This window comes from Pyxicephalus adspersus, chromosome 1, assembly GCF_032062135.1.
Source record: "Pyxicephalus adspersus chromosome 1, UCB_Pads_2.0, whole genome shotgun sequence".
NCBI classification, from domain to species: Eukaryota; Metazoa; Chordata; class Amphibia; order Anura; family Pyxicephalidae; genus Pyxicephalus; species Pyxicephalus adspersus.
The window spans coordinates 23,967,542-23,990,596 of record NC_092858.1 but is presented as its reverse complement, the minus strand read 5'-3'; the positions used below and the strand labels follow the sequence as shown (position 1 = coordinate 23,990,596).

The 23,055-nt window shown below is 39.0% G+C and overlaps 1 protein-coding gene across 6 annotated transcripts in view; it reads right to left on the bottom strand.

Moving 5' to 3' along the window:
• The window catches only part of LOC140325953 (spartin-like), a 23,932-nt gene extending 4,654 nt beyond the window's left edge, over nucleotides 1–19,278 (bottom strand). The window contains exons 1-8 of one of the 6 annotated variants that reach the window (XM_072404124.1): nucleotides 19,178–19,278; nucleotides 11,345–12,147; nucleotides 7,313–7,525; nucleotides 5,183–5,318; nucleotides 4,414–4,608; nucleotides 3,846–4,004; nucleotides 3,666–3,756; nucleotides 2,065–2,136 (exon numbers count right to left, since the gene is read on the bottom strand). In XM_072404124.1, coding sequence (XP_072260225.1) covers nucleotides 2,091–2,136; nucleotides 3,666–3,756; nucleotides 3,846–4,004; nucleotides 4,414–4,608; nucleotides 5,183–5,318; nucleotides 7,313–7,525; nucleotides 11,345–12,145 — 1,641 coding nt within the window. In that variant the 5' untranslated portion in view covers nucleotides 12,146–12,147; nucleotides 19,178–19,278 and the 3' untranslated portion in view covers nucleotides 2,065–2,090. Of the gene's footprint in view, nucleotides 1–2,064; nucleotides 2,137–3,665; nucleotides 3,757–3,845; nucleotides 4,005–4,413; nucleotides 4,609–5,182; nucleotides 5,319–7,312; nucleotides 7,526–11,344; nucleotides 12,148–17,964; nucleotides 18,164–19,177 lie in introns of all 6 variants that reach the window. The other 5 variants (XM_072404113.1, XM_072404132.1, XM_072404095.1 and 2 more) reach the window with 5 other exon arrangements.
• Nucleotides 19,279–23,055: the final 3,777 nt, after the last annotated feature.

Sequence of the window (23,055 nt, the reverse complement as noted above, 5' to 3'; positions counted from 1 at the left end):
CCTAAAGGACTAATACTAATAAAAATAGAGTAGATAGGCGTAAATAGCCGTAAGTGTATCAGTATTACCTGTGTGTGTAAATAGCAGGATGATCTATGTGCCACAATGGTCACTTATTATTTATTGTATGTTATTGTACATGATTCCTTTTTTTGACCTGATAGCCTCGCCCTACCAAGACCCTCAGTATATATGAGTGGAATCTACATGTGGTAAACTGGTAATGTGGTTAAGCAGAACTCCAGGCAAACATCTAAACGTGCAGCCAGAATACATACAGCCCTGAAGACGTCCCAGCTATACCTTGGATAATATTACAGCATCAGCTATCTTCTTTTTGGGCAGTTAGTAAGCAGTGTTACAGATGCCAATTCATTATCCATTCGGCATGCTGGACACACAAAGATGACACAGAAAGACTGCGTATACACATAAAATTCTTTTCTCTGGAAAGAATATTTCATTAACGTTTCCAGTAACAGATGAATGGACGAGCGCTGTACACACAGCACCGTTCTTCGCTACGCTCCCCTCCCTTGACCTATATAACGGTTGTTCCCAATCTGTCATTCATGAATGTGTCCTAACTGAACTACAAATGTTTTAGCAGGTAAGTCTGTTCATATTAAATATGATCCAACTATGCAGTCTGTCTGTAGTTCAGCTTTATTATACAAGGCAAATGTGTTAGATTTCCACAAAACCAGGGTATGTATTGGTAGCAAGTGACCAGCAAGACCTCTGTATATGCAGCTTATGTGGTCCAGCTGTATTATTAGCTAAATAAAAGTTGATTATATTACATGTAATAGACACAGCCCAGTATGGGAAAGGTCCTTCCTTTTTATAAGAATTAGACACAAAATAAAATATTGCTTTCTCCAGATCACTGATTGTCATACCCTAACAAATAAATCATATTGAAAAAAATCCAGCCTTGCCCTTACATTTTTACTCAATCTTTGGCTCAATTTAACTTGTATATCCAGGATATTTATATAGGTAAAGGCTTTTTTTCAGTTATTGATAAAAGGAAGGGTTAGACCCTGTAAAAGTTTTAATGCTCCAATGAGGACCTCTCATTTCCGGTTCTATCTTTAGGCAATAAAGGGAATTCTCACCAGCAGGGTGTAGTCAGCCAAAAAAACTAGATAGCGTATGGGCAAGAAAGGGTTAAAACCAATAAGTTTTGGATAGCAACTGGAGGGTACCCTCCTTGGTTTTTACTGCTATCCAAGGCTCCATTACCAAAGATTTATCTTCTATTTCTGTCCTCATAAAAACTGTTTTACTGGACAAAAATTGCATTAAAAACCCTTCACCAGTAACAGGCAGAAAGAAATAACACTTTTTTTGGTAAAGCACTGGAAGGGTTCCGGTCAGACACAGCCCATCAGAATGTTCTAGCGCAGCATTATTATCCAACCATCATAGGAAGCTGCATGAGGTGGACTTCACTGGCAGGATCAATAGGAATCTATGGGACACTGCAGAGTAGAGAAGTGATGCAAGCACATATTTTTACTGATGGGAAGACGGACTTTAAACCCCTGACCATTTGTGTCCCCGTTTTTCCCTGCTTTCCATATTCTGAATAGAAGTAAAAACAGATTGGATGTCTGTACGGGGCTTTATCCCAGCAAGATGGTTCTGTAAGTGCGTCTGCCTGCTGTGTACATTTAAAGGGCTTAATTTGTGTTTGGAATATTTTGAACCTGAATTGTAGGGCTGAAAACATAGCAACCAAACAGAGGCAAATTTGAACAACACTATTCAATAACCCCACCAAAATAACTTACTCTGATCTTTTATCTAACAACTTATGTACATAACACCTACCTTTGTGTAACAGTAATTATGATTGTTTTACATATATTAACTGCCTCATGAGTAGACAATGTGGCAAAACGATCACTATGAACATTGAAGAAGACTACAGCTATAGAGTCACTTATTTGAAAATAAATATTCATGAAAGTTAGACTTTTTAACAATATGTTTTTTAGGGTATGACATTTTATTCACCAACACTATGATTAAAGGTAAAGCAATACATTAACATACTAAAACAGCACATAAGTGGTATTCACTTAGGGTTTTGTAGCTGGAGGTTCAACCACAGTTATTCCCTGAAATCTAGAATAAAAATCATTACATGTATGTTAATATTACAGATAGGTATTGGATAAACCATTCTCAAAATAAAGAAGAGGTGCCTAATAACATGAAAAAAGGTATTGCCTGCAGGACATTGGTTTCTGTAATCCTCCATCTCGGTATTATGATCCACATTGGTCCTGACCAAAAGAGGTGAAGTTGTGGATGTGAGTGTTTATTCTGATTTGGACAGTACTGAACTTTGACATTCGGTCAAATTTGTTAGGAGGAACTTTTAAACAACCGATTTCTCACCTTTTTAGGCCAGCCAAAAAGTTAATTGGCTTTATTTTTAACACTAAACAAACTATTTTGTGTTCCTGGAAATCCCTTTTTTAAATGTTTCTGGGGTAATCAATGGGTGGAATGGCACTATGATCAATAAAAAGATGACTGCCATCACCTTGGATAATTATATGGCGATTAGGTCCCCCTGAAATTACTATACCAAGACTTGGCTGACTGTCTTATTAGAACCTCTTGTATGTTCCAGCTCACCAGGGGGAGTTGATCCTGCTCTTTCATCCCCCTCACCTCTTTTTCTTGTTCTCCTTCTCCTTCTCATGCCCTTCTGTTTTCTCTTCCTTATTCGCACACTATTCTGTTTTCTCTCTTCTAGAGGTTTATCTTCTGGGTTTGAATACCTATTTGGTGTTGTCCAATGAAGCAGTAAGGTAAGAGGCTTCCTTCCCTATTGTGATCATGATTATCAAACTGTTCCCTTTTATCGTAGCAACTACGTTGTTCCATTTTCATCTACTTTAAACTTTATTCAGGATACCCCCCACGCCTCTTTTTTGTTTATTTTAATTTAGGTAGTTCACTTATTTCACATACAGAGTTTTTCTAGGACAATCTTTGACTATCTTTTGACTTTGTTATAATTTCTTTTGGATTTGCTACAAATAACTGATGTGGTGGATATTAATTTATAGCTTTGTTGTAGAATACATATAATGACGATTGTGCCCCTATAACTCATTTTAGCTGCAGACACCATTTTGTTGTTATGTTATTTTTTCTTCCTTTAAACTTTTAACAAAAATGTAAAACAAATCCACCATCTGGTTGGAACAATACAATAAACAAACAAAGTAAAACCATTTGGATATTATGTATAGCACTTGCAGGACCTTAAGCCCATTTTCCCAAAAAGTTTTAATAATAGATCAACAGAGAGGGACTGATGTGGCTTTCTTCCTGACCATTTAGATATTCTGCATCTGTATTGTCTGTCTTAAATACAAATTTCACCAGCAGATGATGTGCTGGCAGCCTATAAATACAGTACTCTGTTCCTATATATGTAGGGAATTCTGGGATAACCCCTCCACTCTCCTTGAGGTTACTATGCAAAGAAGCATTTAGTACATAAAACAATATTGTAACAGACATGTGAAAGCAATACTATTGGTTGAGCCATACTGGCTGTTGTCTCAACATACTTTGAGCACTGTTCTCTTGGGGATTTACATACTTTTCCTAACAGTCTCAAAAATAATACCTACTTGTATTTGACAGTATGCACGGTCTCGGTGGCCACACTCTTAGCTATGTTCTTCCCAGCATACTCCAAACCCTGCCAAACGGTTGCAAATCCTTAAAGATAACAAAAAGTAAAAAATTAAATTTGCTAGAAAAAAAGGAATCCTGTAGCGAACAGAAAACTCCATAATGTTTTTCAATACCTTGTACACCACTAGCTGCTACCACCATAGCGCCTTCCAGTGGAGACTTCCCATCCTTGTCTTTCTTCAGAGATTCTGGTATAAGTTTGCTTCCGTGTTTCTTTACATGTGGCCCAAGTTCCCTGCCGACACAGCTAGCAATGGCACAGACGCCATCCACTACGGGAGAAATGTAACATTTCTTACAAAGAATGTACTCACCCTGGCTGCATATAGGAAAGATGAAGGCTTTCCTCATCAATGGCACAGTTGCCAATATTAACCAAAGATATCAAATAATATTTGTCCTCCTGGTCTTTGATGCTCTATTAAAAATATCTATGGGGTAAATTATGTTTTTTTCCTCCTGTAACGCTGGTATGTAGGAATGTTTTACAAAGTACGGTACTTCCAAAGTATCAGTAACCTAAAATAAATATAGCACAATATATCTCATAGAATAGGGTGGATCCACCCACCATTATCAAGTTTCAAGCCAGTTATCAAAGAATAAAAGCAATTATGCTACTTGTCTATGCCCACTCTTCTCAGGTTTAGCATGCTGAAATTCATTTAGAATATTTATTACCTAGGAACTGACTGACTTTCACTGCTCCACCAGTTGCCTGCTTTGCCACATGAAGTCCCTTGGCCACTGTGGGGTTGACTTCCAAAGGTCTGTCCTCAGGCTGTATATGTTCTCTTATTTTTGTAGCACCTTTGTGAATGGCTTTTCCCGTCAGCTCAGCTCCTTTTACCAGGCCCCAGTTCAGCCAAGAGGCCCCTAGAATAAGAAACAGTAACATTAAAATTACAGTAAAATTACATTACCACACAGACTACTAGTGTTTGTAGTGTTCACCCTCACTGATACTTTGCTTGAAAGCATATGTATGCTAGACATCACTAGGCATATTCCACAAGTTTCAGCTTCTCATTAATGAATATAAACCTTTCCATCTGAAGATTTGAGAATGTGATGTCAAAGAAGGAGGAATGCTGTGTTTTTTTTCATGGAATTACAGGGGGGCGACAATGCTGACTTTGGTTCTTTTGTTGCAGCTAACGGATCTGACCATCAGGGAATAATGTATGGAAAGAACACCATTCTAGGACCTGGCAATCCAAACAGAAAGGCGAGGTGCTGCACCCTTTTTTTTTATTTTTTATTTATTGCACCTTAAAAAAAAAAAAAACAAAAAACAAAAAACAATTTTTACCCTAAATAAATGGGTTGTCCACCCTTTTATGTAAAGAAATAATTTTGAGTTTGGGTCCCCTTTAGGCTGTTTTATTTCATCCTATGTAAATCTGCAATTACCACATTAACAAGGAATTATTATCTTTTTTTTCTGTACCTTGCAGAATTCCTTGGGCAACTTTTTCACTCCATGGTGGCAGGTCTTCTCTCTCCTTTGGTTCAAGCTCAGACTCCGGTATAGTAACATGTACAGTCTGACTTAGGTCTATGACCTCTCCCGAAGCTTCACTGGGCTTGAAGAGCAGAGAGAATAAAAGGTATAAATATAACAGCAAACTACTAAATTAGCTATACCAGACAAGGTCCTATTATCCTGAATGACTGATGTATGATTCTGTAGATGATAGATTGGCATTGCAATGATCATATAGCCACTGGCTCTTTCCAACCTGTGCAGATACAGCTGTCCAAGGAAAAACTGATCGGCTTTTACTAGAAAGAATATGTTCTTTTTCTCTCAAAGGAAAAGCTAGTAGGGGTGTACAAAAACATAGGTTGATATATTGACTTTTTACCAACTAATGCTCAGTAATTGGATCTTTGGGTTAATACAAACTCATGTCTAGGTGTGCCAGTATAATTCACAGCCAATTCCTGAAATTTATTATTTTATATTTCAGAATGTGGAACCTACAGAATAACATGAATATACTCTGGGTTTTAATGGAAACAATCATTTCTGAGCACAGGCACAGACCTCAGACAGCCGCTGCACACACGTAAGATTCGCGTCTGAGAGGAGCCCTGAGGCTGAACTATCCAACTTGTGTACGTAACGTTGTGCACTAAGTTTTTGATTCAATTATTCCAGAGTTTAAAAAAAATTCAAAACGAATCTATGTGACCCCAACCAACCTGAACAAAGAATTAATTGTCTGTAGGTGAACTAACTTTTTTAGTCTAATTTTCAATACATGGAATAAATAAACAGGAACACAATGAGATGTAATAAACAAGTTATAGATTGGAGTCTGATGAAAAGAGCCAAATGTGGCAATCAGACAGACAAATAATGACAGAATGCTTTTGTAGACAACATATTCTTTGTATTGATGTGATGAATGCTGCAGAATGTCTCACGCAGCATAAACTGGAGAACGTCCAGTCTGGTACAGAGGAGAAATATCTGTGCCCTTTGTTCCAGAGCTCAGCCACATAGTGAGTGAACAACAAGCACTGCAAACCTTCTGCTGTAACCATCATGACTTCACTAGAACTAGCATACAACACAATGTATCTTGTTTAAAAATGTAAATATACCTAATGAAACCTGTTCCTTGCAGGAGAAGAGTCTTCTCCAAGCAATGACAGACCCTGTGTTCACTGTTCTTCTGTATAGAATTATAGATCTCGTATTAACAAGATAAGTTCCCCCTTTGCAGAGACAAAGCCATTGGCCCTGATTTATTAAAGTTCTCCAAGGCTGGAGACTTTCATCAGTGAAGCTGGGTAATCCATCAAACCTGGAATGGATTTCCTAAAAGTCATTAGCTGTTTGTTAGTAAATGTTTTCAATCCTGGATAGGATCCATTCCAGGTTTGCTGGATCACCCAGCTTCACTGATGAAAGTGTATTCGATCTAGCCTTAGAGAACATTATTAAATCAGGGCCATTATGTTTAGTTAAAGTGCAGTTATACTTTTCATGATCACTGCATGGTCCTGTACACCAGAAAATTCCCAGTGGACACACATATGAAGGGCTGGGGTCGCCAGGAATAAGAGTAATAAAACTTGCAACTCCTGAGAGTTACCAGAATGTGCAATGCACAAAAACAATCAGGCATGTACAGGACTTTTTGGCAGTAAGGCTGAAGGTAAATATTTATGTGCTTTTTACTGTAAGATGTGCAGAGTATATTTCAAGAACAAGTTCTTGTACACAAATGTTATAATACTACTGAGAAAGTTAGGAGTTTGGACTAACAGCTAGTGTTTTTCAACTTATTACAAAAAAAGGTGATGGTAATGAGGAAAGTGACAACAATATTGTCATTTGTGGTCATATTTGTGCTCAGAAAGTTTCCAAATTGTTTTGAACCTGCAGCAGAGAACACTGGAAGAAATATTCAAAGTCTATATTGGTTTTCCCATGTCTGTGCTAAAAAATGCAAACTTGGATAAAGTATAACCCCAAAAAAATTTATGTGACAGGGTCATTTCTGTTTTAAACCAGAACCATATCCAATAAATGATCTGTGTCCATTGCTGTAAAAATAAAACTGACCTCCACTTCATTTACCTGGATCCTCAGGTCAGACATTTGTTTCAAAAGATCTTCAAACAGCTCCAAGTCAGCGGGGGGCAGCTCAGCAGAGAGCACTACCCCTACGTAGGATCCTAGGGCCTGGGACATCATGTCTGGGAACATGTAGACCCCCGTGTTAGAGCGTAGTACAGGGGACTGAGTGCACATGAGCGGGTACAGCCAATCACACACCTACCAAACAAAAAAAAAAATGTTATTTTATAAAAGAAACATTTAAGGTGCAATATGAAAAAAAGAAAGGATACTTCCCATTTCAAGTCCTGAAGTGCATACATAAGACACACACTTCCTAACTTATAATACATTTCTAAGGTTCATCCTTTTCACCCCCTTTTTCTTCATTTAGATGTCCTTGTCAGCTAGATATCGCCGGTATCTGGTGTTCTGAGAACATGAATGGCTAACCAATAAACATATAAGGGCCAGGTATTCTCAGGCCAGCACACTGTATAATTTTGTTTCCCGCACGAACACAGTCAAGTAAACTGCAGAACAGCATGGAATCATCTAACAGGAAGCTCCAGACCAGAACCACATGCGTGGCTTGTAGAGAAACACATATAGGGTGATTTCATACACCTCAGACTCAGATAACCTGTTGCTTGAATCTAGTTAAAATTTACCTTGAGTTAAAATAAATCCTAAAGAAAGTCACAGGGTTCACATTTAAAACAATAATGAAATACCCTCAATATTCTAATTTATTATGATTACAAATTGGGCGTGAAAGTGTTTTTGTATTGCAGAAACTTCATGTAAACATCTATTAAATCTGATGCTGCAGGGCACCTGGGTTCCCCTATACCTGCAGGGCACCTGGGTTCCCCTACAACTACCTCATCTGACATTTTTTAAAGTACAATCGCCCCCACAGTGCTCCATAATGTGATGCATGACACAACTCAGGAGCTTTCTGAAGCCTTCCTTAGAAATGTTAAATTCAACAGGAAGAATGTGATATTACTGACACCCATGGTGCAAGAGGAGCTTTCAGGTCTGCTTTGAATAAACTGTGCTGGAATTAGCATGGCAGTGCATAAGAGAAAGAAAGATACATATTTATATTGAAGTGTAAATATCACTACCTGCTCGACATTACACATTTGCCTACTATTTTTCATTGATATATTGCTCCCTGCTCAATTAAACTTTGGAAGCTTTAACACCAGGGGTGAGCAGGTCATGGAGTTCTCCCTGAATGTTATAACGCAGCACTAACCTCGGTGTCCTGAAGCTGGAACAGCAAAGTTAACACATATAAAGTATATTGCAGTGTTTTAGCAGTGTGCAATGTTTGTGTTTCATAGTGCAGCCTTAGCGCTGATTTATAAATGTGCCCTAGACCAGTGGTCACCAACCTTTTGGACCTCATGGACCACTAAATCCATGGAATCTGGACCATGCATGCGCGGGGAGCCGTGTGTCCTTCAAAGGGGGAGAATCTTCCTCCAGAGTGACGTCATGGTGCCAGAACCCGTCCCCTCTCTCATCGCAGGCTCAGACCAGCTTGCTAAACATCCTGGGAGGACAGTAGCGCAGGGCTGTGGAATCAGTGATCAGCAGACCACCGATTGGCAACCCCTGCCCTATATAATATTTAAGGTGCCAAACAAGAAAAAGGGGATCTGGTATCCCATCACTAGGAAAATACATAAAGCGTCCTTTGGCATTCAAAAGCCATCAGATTCTTATTGTGTGTTTCCTAAACTATTACATATTACTATCTCTTCTTGAGCATACAAGCAGACTAGTAATCTTCTACCTATTATATATTTTATTAGTTTTCCCTTCTCTGGCACTACAGCTGAATAGAATATCCCATCACCATAATGTTCCACGTATTTCATAGTGCAAAGTTCATTTTCTAGTTGTTTTATAACATTATGGGGCCCAATTTATCAAGAAATAGAAATCAGATAACAGATCTCCATGTCTCGGTTTTCAATTTTTTTCATATCTGTTCACCATTTTTATAATGCCAGATTTATAAAAGGCCAACCAGATGGTGGTTTTCAACAGTTTCCTCATCCTAATATATTTACCCTAAACTGGAGATTTTAATTTCCACATACCGGAATGGAGAATAATTTAGTGGCAATATGCAGCCCATTGACTATCATTTCAGCCACTGATCACGGTCTTTAAAAAAGGGCAATTTGATAATAATAATATTAATAATAATAATTATTATGATTATTAAACATGATTTATATAGCGCCAACATATTACGCAGCTCTGTACAATAAATAGGGGTTGCAAATGACAAACAGATACAGACAGTGACACAGGAGGTGAGGATCCTGCCCCAAAGAGCTTACAATCTAGGAGGTGGGGGAAGTAACACACAATAGTAGGGGGATATGGAATGGTGGGAAGTAGTGAGGGTTTAAAACACAGAAGAAGATGGGTGGGCAAGTTTGAAAAAAAAAGTTTTGAGTGTTCTTTTAAATGAGGAGAAAGTAGGAGAGTCAAGGCAGCTCTAGAAAAGTCTTGCCTGTAATGAGGTTATGAGTAAGGAAGTCAATTGCTGCAAAAGTGAAGATCGGGAAGTATGAAACAAAAATGGCTGATCCCCATTGACACCTATATTGTTATCCACATTCACAGAATAAAAAAAAACAAAAACAAAACATAGTAGTAGCAGCAAGACCCTCATGTGTGTAGGGTCCGATTGTGACTGAATCGGACAACAATGTGAATCTCCAATGGTTCATGCTGACACAAGGGAGTCACAATACCCTACACCACTAAAAGCTTGTAGGTTTCATACTGACTAATACTTGTTTCCTGCACATGAACGTTGTATACAAAATTGTAAAACTATACAGCTGTTCATGCTCACTGTTGAAGTGCAGCAAGGATACAAATGGGGTCATCAACATAGAACCAATTAGGCCCAACGCTTCATGTTGATTCTCGTACTTCTGGGTGTATCCTTTTCTGTAATATTTTACCAATGAGAAGAACAGCTGTGCAGTTTCACATTTCAAAGATATGCAGCAATGGGAAATCCCAAGTAGATGTAGAACACAGGACAGCAATAAATTAATAATAACAATAAAAATGAAATGTTCTTTAATCTTATCAAGTACCTGACCAATACTTTCAAACTCATTAAATAAAGTACTAAACCCTAAACCTTTGTACTTTGTGTTCAGTACATCTTACAGAGCTTTTCATAAAGAACACAGCTCACAAATGATATGTATTCACACACACATATATATATATATATATATATATATATATATATATATATAAAACATACAGTCATGAGAAAAAGAAAGTACATCTTCATTCAAGTGTAAGGTGTTATTTATCAGGAAAAAAATAAACAGGTTGTAAAATTATTTCACCCCATCCTCAGGGGTATAACACGCCGTAGATTCCACCTTGTCATTATTTATTTAGGAGGCAAAAATGAAGAAGCCATGTGTGGAAAAGTACACCCCATGATTCATGATTCAGTAGCTGTAGAACCATCCTTAGCACCAATAACTAGAAGTCAACATTTTCTGTATGAGCTTATCAGTCTCTCATATTGTTGTGGAGGAATTTTGGCCCACTCTTCCTTACAGCATTGCTTCAGTCATTTGGGATTTATGGGAATTCATTTATGCACAACTGTCTAAAAGCTCCACCAATTAAGTTGAGGTATGGACTTGCACTGGGCCACAGAAACACCTTGATCATTTTCTTTTTTCTGTTTAAGATTTGCTGGTGTGATTGGATGTTCCATGACCCAGATTTTTTTTTGTGATTTTAGATCATTTAGCTTGGCAAATGCATGTGTGTCATTTTCTGACATTTATTTGAGCTGTACCCAAAACCATAGAGGCTTCACCTAGAAATAAACAGGACTTAAAGATATGCTGCTAACATCTTGGACAAGTCACAGAGACTTATGCTATATTCTGTATTAGGATGTTTACCTAGAGTTGCCAAATTACAAATAAATAAATAAAAAAGTGGTCAGTGTGCATGTCTTACCTGGAGAAAAGCTGGAGGTCGGTTCTGAGCCATTTCACAGGTTGTGTCCATGAACTTGATAATACGGAGATAGCCAGGATAAGAGGGGGCGCTCACTTCTCCTTCTGGTGTCACAAAGAAGATCTGAACCCCTCTTGGAATAAGTATGAGTTCCTCTGCATCAACCCCCAGACTCTGCACTGGAGGTGGCTGTGCTGTCATTGAATAGAAGTCATCTCCTACTATAGACTGTTCCCCAGACTCTGTGCCATAAGAGACTGTGAAATGTCCATCTGTAGCCTGGGGCGTGTATGCTGGCGGTGCAGCTGCACCCCCTGTAAAGGTGTTTAATGGTGCCGGATTGTCTGTTGGTATACAACGGATGCAGTTTAAGGGCTCAGCTGCAAATGGAGGCATCATTGGACGTGGTGGTCTTTCAGGCTTTTCCTTCCCTACAGCTGGTAGTGATGGGTATAGAGTGTCGGCTGATGCTGAAGAAGGTCCTGGAACACGTCCTGCCATGCTCTGTTGTAAGATATTCAGTCTGGTATTCACATTCTCTAATGTCTCCTGCATCTTTACTTGCATTTGTCTGGCGGAATCCCATCCTGGGCCAACGTATTCAGGGGACCGCAAAGAAACGCCTAACCCTCTTAGCAAATGTTCCTGGCCTTGTCTGTAAAAGTTCCGTGCGTCTTCCTTGAAACCATTTTCATCAGCATTCAAACCTTTATTGATGTATAAAAAAGCTTTCCTGTATTCCTCCTCAATACTGCGAATTAAGGCGTTTTCCTGCATATCTGGAAGAACCTGCTTCTCCATCACTGAAAAAAATAAATAAATAATGAATATTATATATGTCAATGAATACAGAAAAATCCAGCCCCTGCTTCCATGCTAACAACGCGTGAACTACACAAAGATTTACTTACTGTGTACTGTTGGCTAAACTAGGTAATGCATCTAACAGGTAATGGTCGAGACTACCTCTTTTTTAAATAATTAGTTTAGTCCAATGCAATTTTAAAATGACAGTCACATGACAGAAAATAATAAGCTTCATGTACATCATCTTGAACTGAACCTATTGTTTCCTTCTTTTACTTGTTTTTCTTCTTTCACAAGTTGTAGAGCAAACATGTCAAACTCAACTTAAAGCAGCCGCACCTTCATCACATGATACTCATTTCATTTTCCATAGTTGTATAGCATCTGCTCACATCTCTCATTAAAAGAAAACACATTTCTGTATTAACACTAAACATAGCCAGCTGTATCATTTTATTGTAAAAAGTTTAAAATGAACCGAAATTTGGATGGAACTTTCATAGAAAGGCATGTGACCAATGTATTAGTTTATACCTGCAAAATGGTCAGTTACCACACATTGTGATGCTTTGTAACGGAGCTCTGCTGCACATTCCCGGCAAGGTGTGTGGGATATTGAAGATCACCTACAAGTGTCACTCATGTCACTATGGGTTGCAATATTGCATACATTGCTACAAGTGTGAATGAAGTAGCATTTTCTCCAGGGAAGACAAGTATTTCTGACCCATTACTCCATTACTCATTATTTATCCATTCCCACAGGGCTCCTCAAATCTTTATATGCAAGACTAACATTATGTAACATTAACCTGGCAAGGCTTGTGTTCATTTAGAACATGAATAAGGCTGCATAAATGTCAGATTTTCATCACATGAGATGAACGATTGTGCTCTTCTCAGGTGAAAATCTAACGTGTACTAGGGTCACCCAAAATCCTTCATCAGTTTGTCCTTGCCAATTAGTGAACAACTGACCTGTGTACACAGCCTATAGGAAGTATCTGAAAACCTTAATGACGTGTAAAGCTATGTACATACATTTCAGGTAACAGTTTAGGTTCTGTAATTATGGCTGTATAGATTGCTGCTCAACTCTTTCCCTAGCTGTTCTGTGAAGAGGGGAAGAGAATATAGGAGCAGGAAGCTTCACACTGATGCAACATCAATAGCATTTACAGTTGCTTTGGCCGCTATGAGGTGTCAGTTATCCAACACAGCAGATGACTAAACTACCCGCTAACTATGACATTGGGGGACAGCTGTATAGACAAAATATTCAGTGCATACAGAGCTTGAAACTACCTACAGTAAGAATGTAGTGAATGATGATTGCACAGAATAATCAGTGTTGTTTTGGGGTGAAAGAAAAGAAGGGCTAAACTCCTCTCTGATTATTTTAATTTTAAGCCAGCCCCAATAAGTCAAATATTCAATAAAAGAATAGGCAAGGAGAGGCTTTTTTGGCATGCAAATAAATCACTTTACTCCAAATTGGAAAAAGTATCCAAAATACAGGAAATTATAAGTGGTGGCCATAACCTGAGTGACGATAAATTATTACAGTCTATTTTAGTGATCAAAGATAGTACCACTATCTCTGATCCCAACGCGTTTTGACAAATGGCTTCCTCAGGGGACTTTACAGACTTTTACTGATTAGTAGAGTAGTAACAAAGAAGGTATAGTAAAGGATACTTTTTCTACTCTGAGTAAATGTGATTAAATTGAATGCAAAAAAAAACCCCTTTACCAATTTTTTCATTGTTTTTGGGTAGTTACTGAGTAACAGTGAGTTGGGTCAAAGGGGTCGCCACCCGCTTACAGCTTCTTCCCACCCTTGTAAATTATTAGAAAAATACTAAAAATCATTAAGTATATTGTTTAAAAAATAAAAAAATATATGGTTCCATACCAATATGTTACAGAATTTATTGAAACAACACAATCCATTCAAATCTCATCCATTGGCTGCATTGTTAAACACAAACCCAATGTAATAACGTGCCAAAATCTATTGTTTCCAATAGGCTCAGTTTATAAGCTTTGTGAAAATAAAACATGCAGCTACAAAAAATTGCAATGCATCATGTGATGCGCCAACACATGTTAAAGAGGAAGTAAAGCCAAAAAAGAATAATTTGCTAATCTCACTGGACATGCGTGAGATTGGCAAATTTTACTCTGCAAAATGGTCAAAATGTGCAAAAAAGCTCCTTCTGCACATGCCCGAGATGCTCAGGCATGCACTGAAGGAGCGTCCAAGAGCTTCCCGGGATGCCTGACGTAGGTATCCCGGGAGGCTTTGTGCTCTCATTCATTCTCGACCGCCTATCGAGAAATAGGGGGCAGTACTGGACTTTAAAAAAAAAAAAAAAAACAACAGAAGTATGTAAAGGCGAGTCAAATGGAACCAACATGGCATGGATCCATTCTTAAAGCGTACCTAAACTCAGACATTTCACTTTCACTCAGACAACCCTTTTATGCAAGGTAAAAATTCTATTTGTCTAAGTGCAACAAACCTTCAAAAAAAAGCAGCACTGCCTCCGCCGACCTAGGTGTTTGAGAATGAATAGGAGTGAAAAGCCTCCTGGGATACCTACGTCACGCATCCTTGGGTGCTCCTTCTGTCCATCCCCAAGCATCTCGGTCGTGCGAAGAAGGAGCCTTTTCGTGAGAAGAGAAAACTTTGCCGATCTTAAGAGATAGGGTGACGTAGGAAGTAGGTGAAGATGGCAGCGCCCGTTCGGGGACGGATGCCGGGACCTTGCAGGACCCGGTGAAAGACACCTCCGGACCGATCGGCTGCGCTGCTGGATTGAGGATAAGTGGATTTTTTTTTTGTTTTAGGCATTTTTAGGTTTAGTTTCCCCCTTTAATATCAGAGCTTTGCTTTACAAGTTCCAGCAATTGGGATTGGGATATTTACACCAGTGAACTGTCCTCTATGTTGCATTTTAGGTGAACTGAACTTCATTTTGCCATTCAAGCCAATTAAATTGCAATCCTCAGAGGGCAGCAATGTGTGCAATGTACATATTTCTATGTGGTAACTCCCAGTACTGCAGAGCAGGCTACAGATTAGAAGCAAGCAGTTACATAACATAGCTGATAATAGCCCAGACATCACAGGGATCGATTTAATCCACTCAATGTCAGACCTGAAGCTTGTGTAACACAACATAATGTGTTGTAACCATGGATAAAAATTAACATTCTAAGAAACAAGTGTTCTAAACCACAAGGAATTGTAGTATAGTGAAAGGATTCTCTACAAATGTGTATTATGTACATGGTCAGGTTTTAATCTTTAATGCACCAGGAATTTATACGCAGCGGTGTCACACATTGTTAACCCAACATTCTACCAAGGGACAAATTTTCCCAAAGTTGCTACAGATTCCATTAGCAATTTGGGCCTTCTAAGTCAATTTACCAGACAGCAATGATTTTTTCGGCTATTTTTAAGAATGACATTTATTCCACTGGCCAGCAATGTAAGAGGTATTTATGCTTCTCACTGACCACCATGCTAATATATTGTGATCTGTGCATATAGTAATTATAGGAGGAATTCCCTAAGAGCTGAAAATTATTTTAAGGGTTCTTCCTCAAAAAAGGCTGTATGAAACATTTGTCTGCTGGCAGCCCTCTATCACCCTCTATTGCACTCCTTAATTTCCTATAGGAGGCCACAGGTAAAAGATTTCATTGTAAGGTCTCACTGCCGGCATGGTTTTTAGGCATGAGGAAGAAATATGCGCAATGCAACCTCACTGCTCATATAAACTAGCTAAAACAAACTTTCCCTCTAATGCACAGATGTGAATTATCAGTTACTATTATTATTTTATTAACAATAATAATAATACACTGTGGGGATTTGACAGCTCATATCAAATAAATGTACTGTTTTAATGCAAGACACACAATAAAAGAAAAACATGCTAATACGAAGCCTTCACCCAATACTTATAAAACTTTAATTTTAGTGCTTGGTGTGAAAGTCAAATGAAGGAGGTACAAAATCTTTACACTTGGTCTGCCACTGCCAGGGTGATCTAATAACAGATCCAGCAAACTAAATATAAGACTCTGACTTTTGTGACTAGCTGGCTAGCTTTCTTTGGCTGCCCTCAGAAGATCACTGCTTTCCAACCAAATTCTGAGACTAGATTGTGTCTCAGCAATAACAGTGTGACCTAAAAACCAGCAGGTAAACTATTCTAAACATATTAAGCACTTCCTTTAATAATGCCCCCAATAAAAAGTACACATAAAAATGGCCACAAATCATTACATTTCCTTAAATTGGAACAGGAAACAGAATAAATGTGCATGCACAGCTCAGCGAATTTGACAGCTTTGGGGCTAGCAAGTATGTTTCACTCAAGAAGGGGCATTGCCCCTGCAAAACTTTAAAGTGAAACTTTAGTTCCAACTTAACTTGAAGTTTGATCTTTTAAAACCCAAAAATAAATGTAATTATTTTGGCTTCCCTTAGTTTCTACTCCCAGCTCGTTAAATTTTTAACTATTATTTAATGAATAAAATCTTTTCCATTTTTAATTATATATTGTATATAACTTTACATCCAGTGATATCATTGCCGAGTCTGCGCAATGCAGAGATCAGATTATGGATGGATAGAAGGAATGCAAAGGAATCAAACCAAACTGACCTGCAAGCTATGAGTGGCCAATATTTGTTTCTGATGATTGTAAATTCTAACAATAAAATTCTTGTATTTGTTCCTTTTGATCTGTTCAACATGTCATTAAAAGATGTTTTATTTCCATTCAATAAAGTGCAAATAAAAGAAAAAAATATGTACAACTTCCTATGCTGCACTGAACTCTAGCAGGTTATCAGTCTGTCCAGTGTATCATTGTGTGGAGGGCAGGGCAATGACACCATTGCTTCGCTATAGATATAGTACAATGAGTGTGCGTTGTCACCCTGGGATTAAAGGGTTTATATTTTTTTTTCTATAGAGGAGATCCCACAAATTGTACACAGTAATGTGTTTGGTCAGTATAGCCATTGCTCTCTGAAATATTTCCCCATAATAATGTTGGACTCCTAAACTCCTACATACAACTGTAATAAATGATTTAATTACAAAGTCATCGTAATTAAATTTAAATCACATGAGCGTCTTGTGAAAGCGTACAAAGCAGAATCTATTATTGAGTTTGGAAGATTGGACAAGATTGGGGAAGCGCGATGACAAGGCCAGGGCAGAGGAGACATGCAATGTATTGACATTTCCCAATGTTCTGTCCACCGCCTTGTTGCAGTGTTCAGAATATTTTCAGAGACATAACATATCATATATCCAGGAAATCCTCGCTGACCCCCAGACACTCCACATACTATTAGCAAACAGAAGACATATTCTATATCACGTCTCTCCCTAAATACCCCTATTATGTCTGGGGCTGAAGAAGCTGCCATTGCCAGCCCTGGACACCCTTTTATACTCCATGATGATCATGATTTTCTAATATAAAAAACTGTTCTCAAAGTCCAAATAAATCAATTACAGCAATCCTTAGATAAATGTTTTATAAGATATGACCTCCGGTGGGAGAGATGATGTGCTGCACTGTACAGATGTGTAACGATTGGTGATGTACAGCGGGGTAATAATTCTGTATGGCGCCCCATCACTGAAAAGGAATTGATGAAACCTTCATTCTGTATGGAGCTGGGCAGGGGGGCTCTGCCATGTGGCATTTCCTGAGTGGCAGCGGCTCCTGGCATAAAGAAGCAGTTAAAGCACCGTCCCCATACAAATATACACTTACCTTCCGCAATGATGCAGCTGTTCCTTCATTCAGCGCTGGGCATCTCACTGAGCTCGTGTACAGAATCTAATCACCTTCTAGGACTCAAAGTTCCCTCAGAGTTTTATTATCATCATTCAGTTTTGGGCAGGAGCCAGGAGATGGACGGAGTTTGAAATGCCAGGTACAAGATCTGAGATCCTACTTCTCTTGCTGCATTCTGTATAATGTAAAATCAAGGGGTGAGTCCTAAATATGGGAGAAGTATTCACCCAGACTGTGGCCCTGAGCAGCCACACGGTATGACACTTCCTAGTACCCCCGGTCCTGTTACTAATACATTTATACAGAGCTCCGTGCAGGTTGTCACATCTGATCCCCAGAATACCCACAATGCACTGCACTCCCTGCCAGCCACTTTCACCCAGGAGTGAATGGTATGAATACAAGGTACAGAATGATCTGTGACACCGGTTCCAATATTCCCCTCCATCCTCAGACATTGCCCCCGTCCACATTACTGATGGGACCACAAGTAGTTTGCATTGTACTCAGTGACCTCTGAACAGAAACTGGAGCAACAAAAATAAATTATTCACCTGTTCCTGTGTGATGCCAAGATGGTGAATGTCAGGATGTGGGTGGCACAGTGACTAGCACCAATAAATATTTGACAGGACAATATCTGCATGGAGTATGTTCTCTCTGTGTGGGTTTCCTCCCACATCCAATACACAAAATATAAAATAACCCCTCCCCCCCTGCCAAACTGCCCTGAGACCACAGCAGGGACATCAGGTACACCATGTACCGTGAATGTCAGATGTGCTGTATCCTCCTTTACGGTGAATGTTGGATGTATAGTACGGTGAATGTTGGATGTGTTGTACCCTCCTGTATGGTGAATGTTGGGCACAGGTAACAATAGTCCTAACAGGTGAAAGTTTCTCATTGCTGTGACCCCAATAACCCCCCTGAGAGCCCCCCTCCTCCTCACACCTCCCACTATTATCTCAGGTAACCATAGTAACAGCAGGCCCTGACACTGTAGCAGTGAGATGTACAGGTGTCACTATTACAGATGAATGAGTGAAGTCAGCCTGAAGCTGTCCACCTGTTACACAGCCCTGTCATAGTCTGTGGATGCTGGGATTCGTAGTCCCCCCATAGAGCTGCTATCATACTGCACTGCCAGAGATGTCTCATGTCACGTCACGTATCGTTCGGTACTCACATTGTCAGTATTTCTTCGCAGGATATCTGTGGCTCTGCGCTGTCACCGCTCTGACATACCAACACTCTGACCACCTGACCTCCTCACAGCGCTAGAACCCCGCCCACTGTCCCAGCATGCACCGGACCCCGACAGCCCTTAAAGAGGCAATATGATAAACATCAATTAAAGCGGCGATAACACCCAATGGGGGTCTGGCAAGTCAGGGCAGGAAAGCAGATGTTCCTGCTGTTTCCTTTACAATGGTCAATGACCTATTAGGTTTAATGCAAAGATACATATTTTCTTATTCGTGTTTGTATAATTTAGTGGGACATGTGTTCTGTATCTCTGCTATAAGCATTAAAATTATTTTTATTAATATTAGGAAACACATTGACCATTCAGGGAGCTACAATTGTATTATTTGTGGCTATTAGTGCCATCTAGTGGCAGCTGAAGGAATGACATCAACATTGAATAAACTTCTACCTGAACTCTGGTGTAGCCACCTGTACCTGGCTGGAGTAAATCTCTGGCTGTCCAGGTGAAGTCCCCCTGTGTGGTTCCTAAAGGTGACCTAGGATGGGAGATCCACTTTTGGTCGCTCTGGGTATGGTGCTTGATATATTTAGGCAACAAAGCTTCACACACAGTCCATCTTTGGCTCAGAGGTAATCTCTCTATATGTTTGGATCATAATGTGATATATGGAATCTGGTGTGTCACCTCAATGAAAGCTTTAAGTATTTCTGAACTTCCTGGGTGTGCTAGTTATTTCCCATTGTGTGCTGGCATAGAGCGGTCAGGAAAATGTATTACTGTAATGTTCCTGATAAGCTCCATGCCAGCATATATAGCCACCTTTATGTTATTAGGAGGACTAGTTACGGAACATTAGGGCATGGACCACCTTGAATTTATCTAGTTAGGTCCTGGGAGTTGGGGGAGAATACCCATCATGTGCTGACATGAAACTTGTATTGATTGTCAATACAGTCTATCTTAAGAGGAGAAAATGTATCAGCAGTGAATAATTTTTAGATAAATATTTATTTAATTTAAATGACCTACTTTTGCTTTTTACTCTGGATCTAAATAATGGTACTGAAGCTTTTTCCTATTAATGAGGTATATTGTGGAGTGCTTAATCATAAATAAGAAAAATATCTGTAACATCATTTTATCACTATGTGGGAGAAATAAACATCTGACAATTTTTCACAAGGAATTTTTTGTATGGATGTAATAGTACTATAACCACAATTTTACTGCTCTATTTATAAATGATTCACTTTTCTATTCGCTCATAACATTTGTTTCTTTCCTATTGATTTCCAATTATGACAGCTGTGCACTTTTAACGATTGGCCACTAAGTGGCAAAATGATTCATTGTTTTAACCTCCCTAGCGGTATCCATATTAAGTATTTTTAAATGTAAAAGCGGACATTTAAAAATACTTAATATTTTAAATTTTTCCACCTGGTCCCACCTCGCATCTGCACTGTCCCGACTCCCAGCCACATGGGCGGCATCTGCTTCCCCTGGCCTCACATCCCCAACGTTCACACACTGGGGGCGCAGATGCTGGCCAGGCATCACCAGGTTACACTGATGCCCGTTCGGCATCGCCAGGGAAAAAAAGATGCCCAGCATCGCTGGAAGACTCCACGGGCATTGCTGGAGGACACCGCTGGAATGTGGGAACCAGGTAGGACTTTTAAACTCCCTGGTAATTCCAGTGTGGCTCGGCGTTACCTCTTTTGGTTTGAAAATTTACCCCGAGCCACACTCGGGATTACCACCAGGGAGGTTAAAAGGGGAGAGTTGTAAAAAAATACAATCATAAAATTCACCACCAGCAAATTTCTGAGGAATTGATTTTGAAACATACACTGCTATGCTGGCATCAAAGAACCCATGTAAAAAGTAGATAAGGTGTCACTAATGATGTGTCAAACTGCTGAGGTTGATTTACTAGTTTATACTGATCACTTAGCGAAGTGAATTTATCATGCTGTGGTGAAAATTCACTTTGTAAAGAATACTCAGTCAAGTGCATGGAAATGAAAAAAAAAACATGATTTTTGATTTCTCATGGTTGGATGGCTAAGTTTAAAGTCTCATAAACTTATTGGCCCACAAGATTTTCTATTTCCTAAGATTTCCCAATATAAGTATGAGCAAGGTGATTGGCAAATTCAATTTAAAACCAAACCACCAAATCGTCATTAGATTCTCATATGTCAAATCTAGACTTTACAATATATAGTTGGAAGTTTTTCAATGATTATCTGAATGCAGTTTCTATTATTGGCCCATTTTGGTGTTTCACTGCTTCTGGGTAGTTTTATATATGAGTATTTTCAGTGTAAGAACAGCCAGGTTGGTTTGGATAACAGCAGGAGGTATAGAGGTCATCTGGCCAGGGTCAAGAGGCCAGTAGGTAGCACCAACAATCAAGGTTAAGACAAGCAACAAGCAAACATCAAGACCATGTGATGCCAAGGCTGGAGCAATACCGCTGAAATGGTCCGTGGGCAGGGCAGTCAATATTTGTGGTCAGAATCCAAGTAAACTGGGCAGAATATCTCTGAGCAAGTATCGGGCAAGAAAATACAGCAAGCTGTGTAAGCAAGCTGAGTAAGGAATGCTAATTATAGCTGAAAATGAAGTTATAAGCAGGATTGTCATAAATGAGGAAGTAACATGTCATACGAAATAAAAAGATATTCAGAGGCCAGACCATGTAATATCCAATTTAGGCTTTTAGATACCTTAGGAGGCATAGGTAGAGATATTTTATAAAATCTATAAAAGTCCAGCATTCTTAGCCCATGCAGATGTCCAGTTTATTAGAATAAAATGAAAATAACACAATACACTGTAGACCTGTACATTTATACAGCAGCCTTTGTAACTTGATGCAAGAAGGGACCGTAACAAGGTGAAAGTATTTGTGGGACTACAAGTGTCAGGAAGGGTTAAAGAATGACAAAAAACACTCAGGCACTGCTTAATTTAAAGTTAGTAGTTATTTATATTGGATGCGTACAATGGTCAAAAACAGCAATAATTCCATCAGCAAGATCACACGACTCGGTTTATCCCATGGAGTGCCCATTTCCATATGATCTAACTGGGAAGAGTCAGGCAGAGAGAAGTTGGCATTTCTTTACACATATCCAGAAAATGTCAGCACTCAATTCTATGATATCTGGAGTTAATATTTATACACTGATCTCAAGCAATCAACCCGGTATATGAACATTGCTAGCTCACTTTTACCAAACCTTCTTTTTTCATTATAATGTGAAAAAACTTGTAATTGTTAGTATGAGATTATATTTGTATATTACCAGTTACTTTCTTTCTCATGACCCATTGGGGCAGAACAGCCATAACTTTTTATCAGGTCACTCCAACAAGTGTGGGAAGGAGGACACAAGATGTTAACAAGGGCACAGACTAGACATTTTACACAAATCCACCTGAACATCCACAATACGTGTATTCAGTATTCCATGTTTTGCTAAAAGGATTAATTAGGTGTCTTTTCAGAGGTAAAATCAGAAAGCCTCACTATTCCTGTTACAGGGACACATCAGGATTCTGTGAGTTGCAGATCAATACAGGTCAGTCCACACAGCTGACTACCTTGGCAGGTAAAAAAGTTTATCTATACACTATTTTCTTTTAGTTTCAAATACAAAAAGGTTAGAAGCCCTGTCTAGTTTTACTGTTATCCAGGGCTCACCCAAATACTTTCAGTGCCCCCACTGCTCCTGGTAACTGGTGCTTCCTGATCCCTTTCACACGTGATGTTTTAGAATCCCCCCCCCTATATTGGATTAAATTACTTTCAGTTATAATAATGAATTAAAACCAATAATAAT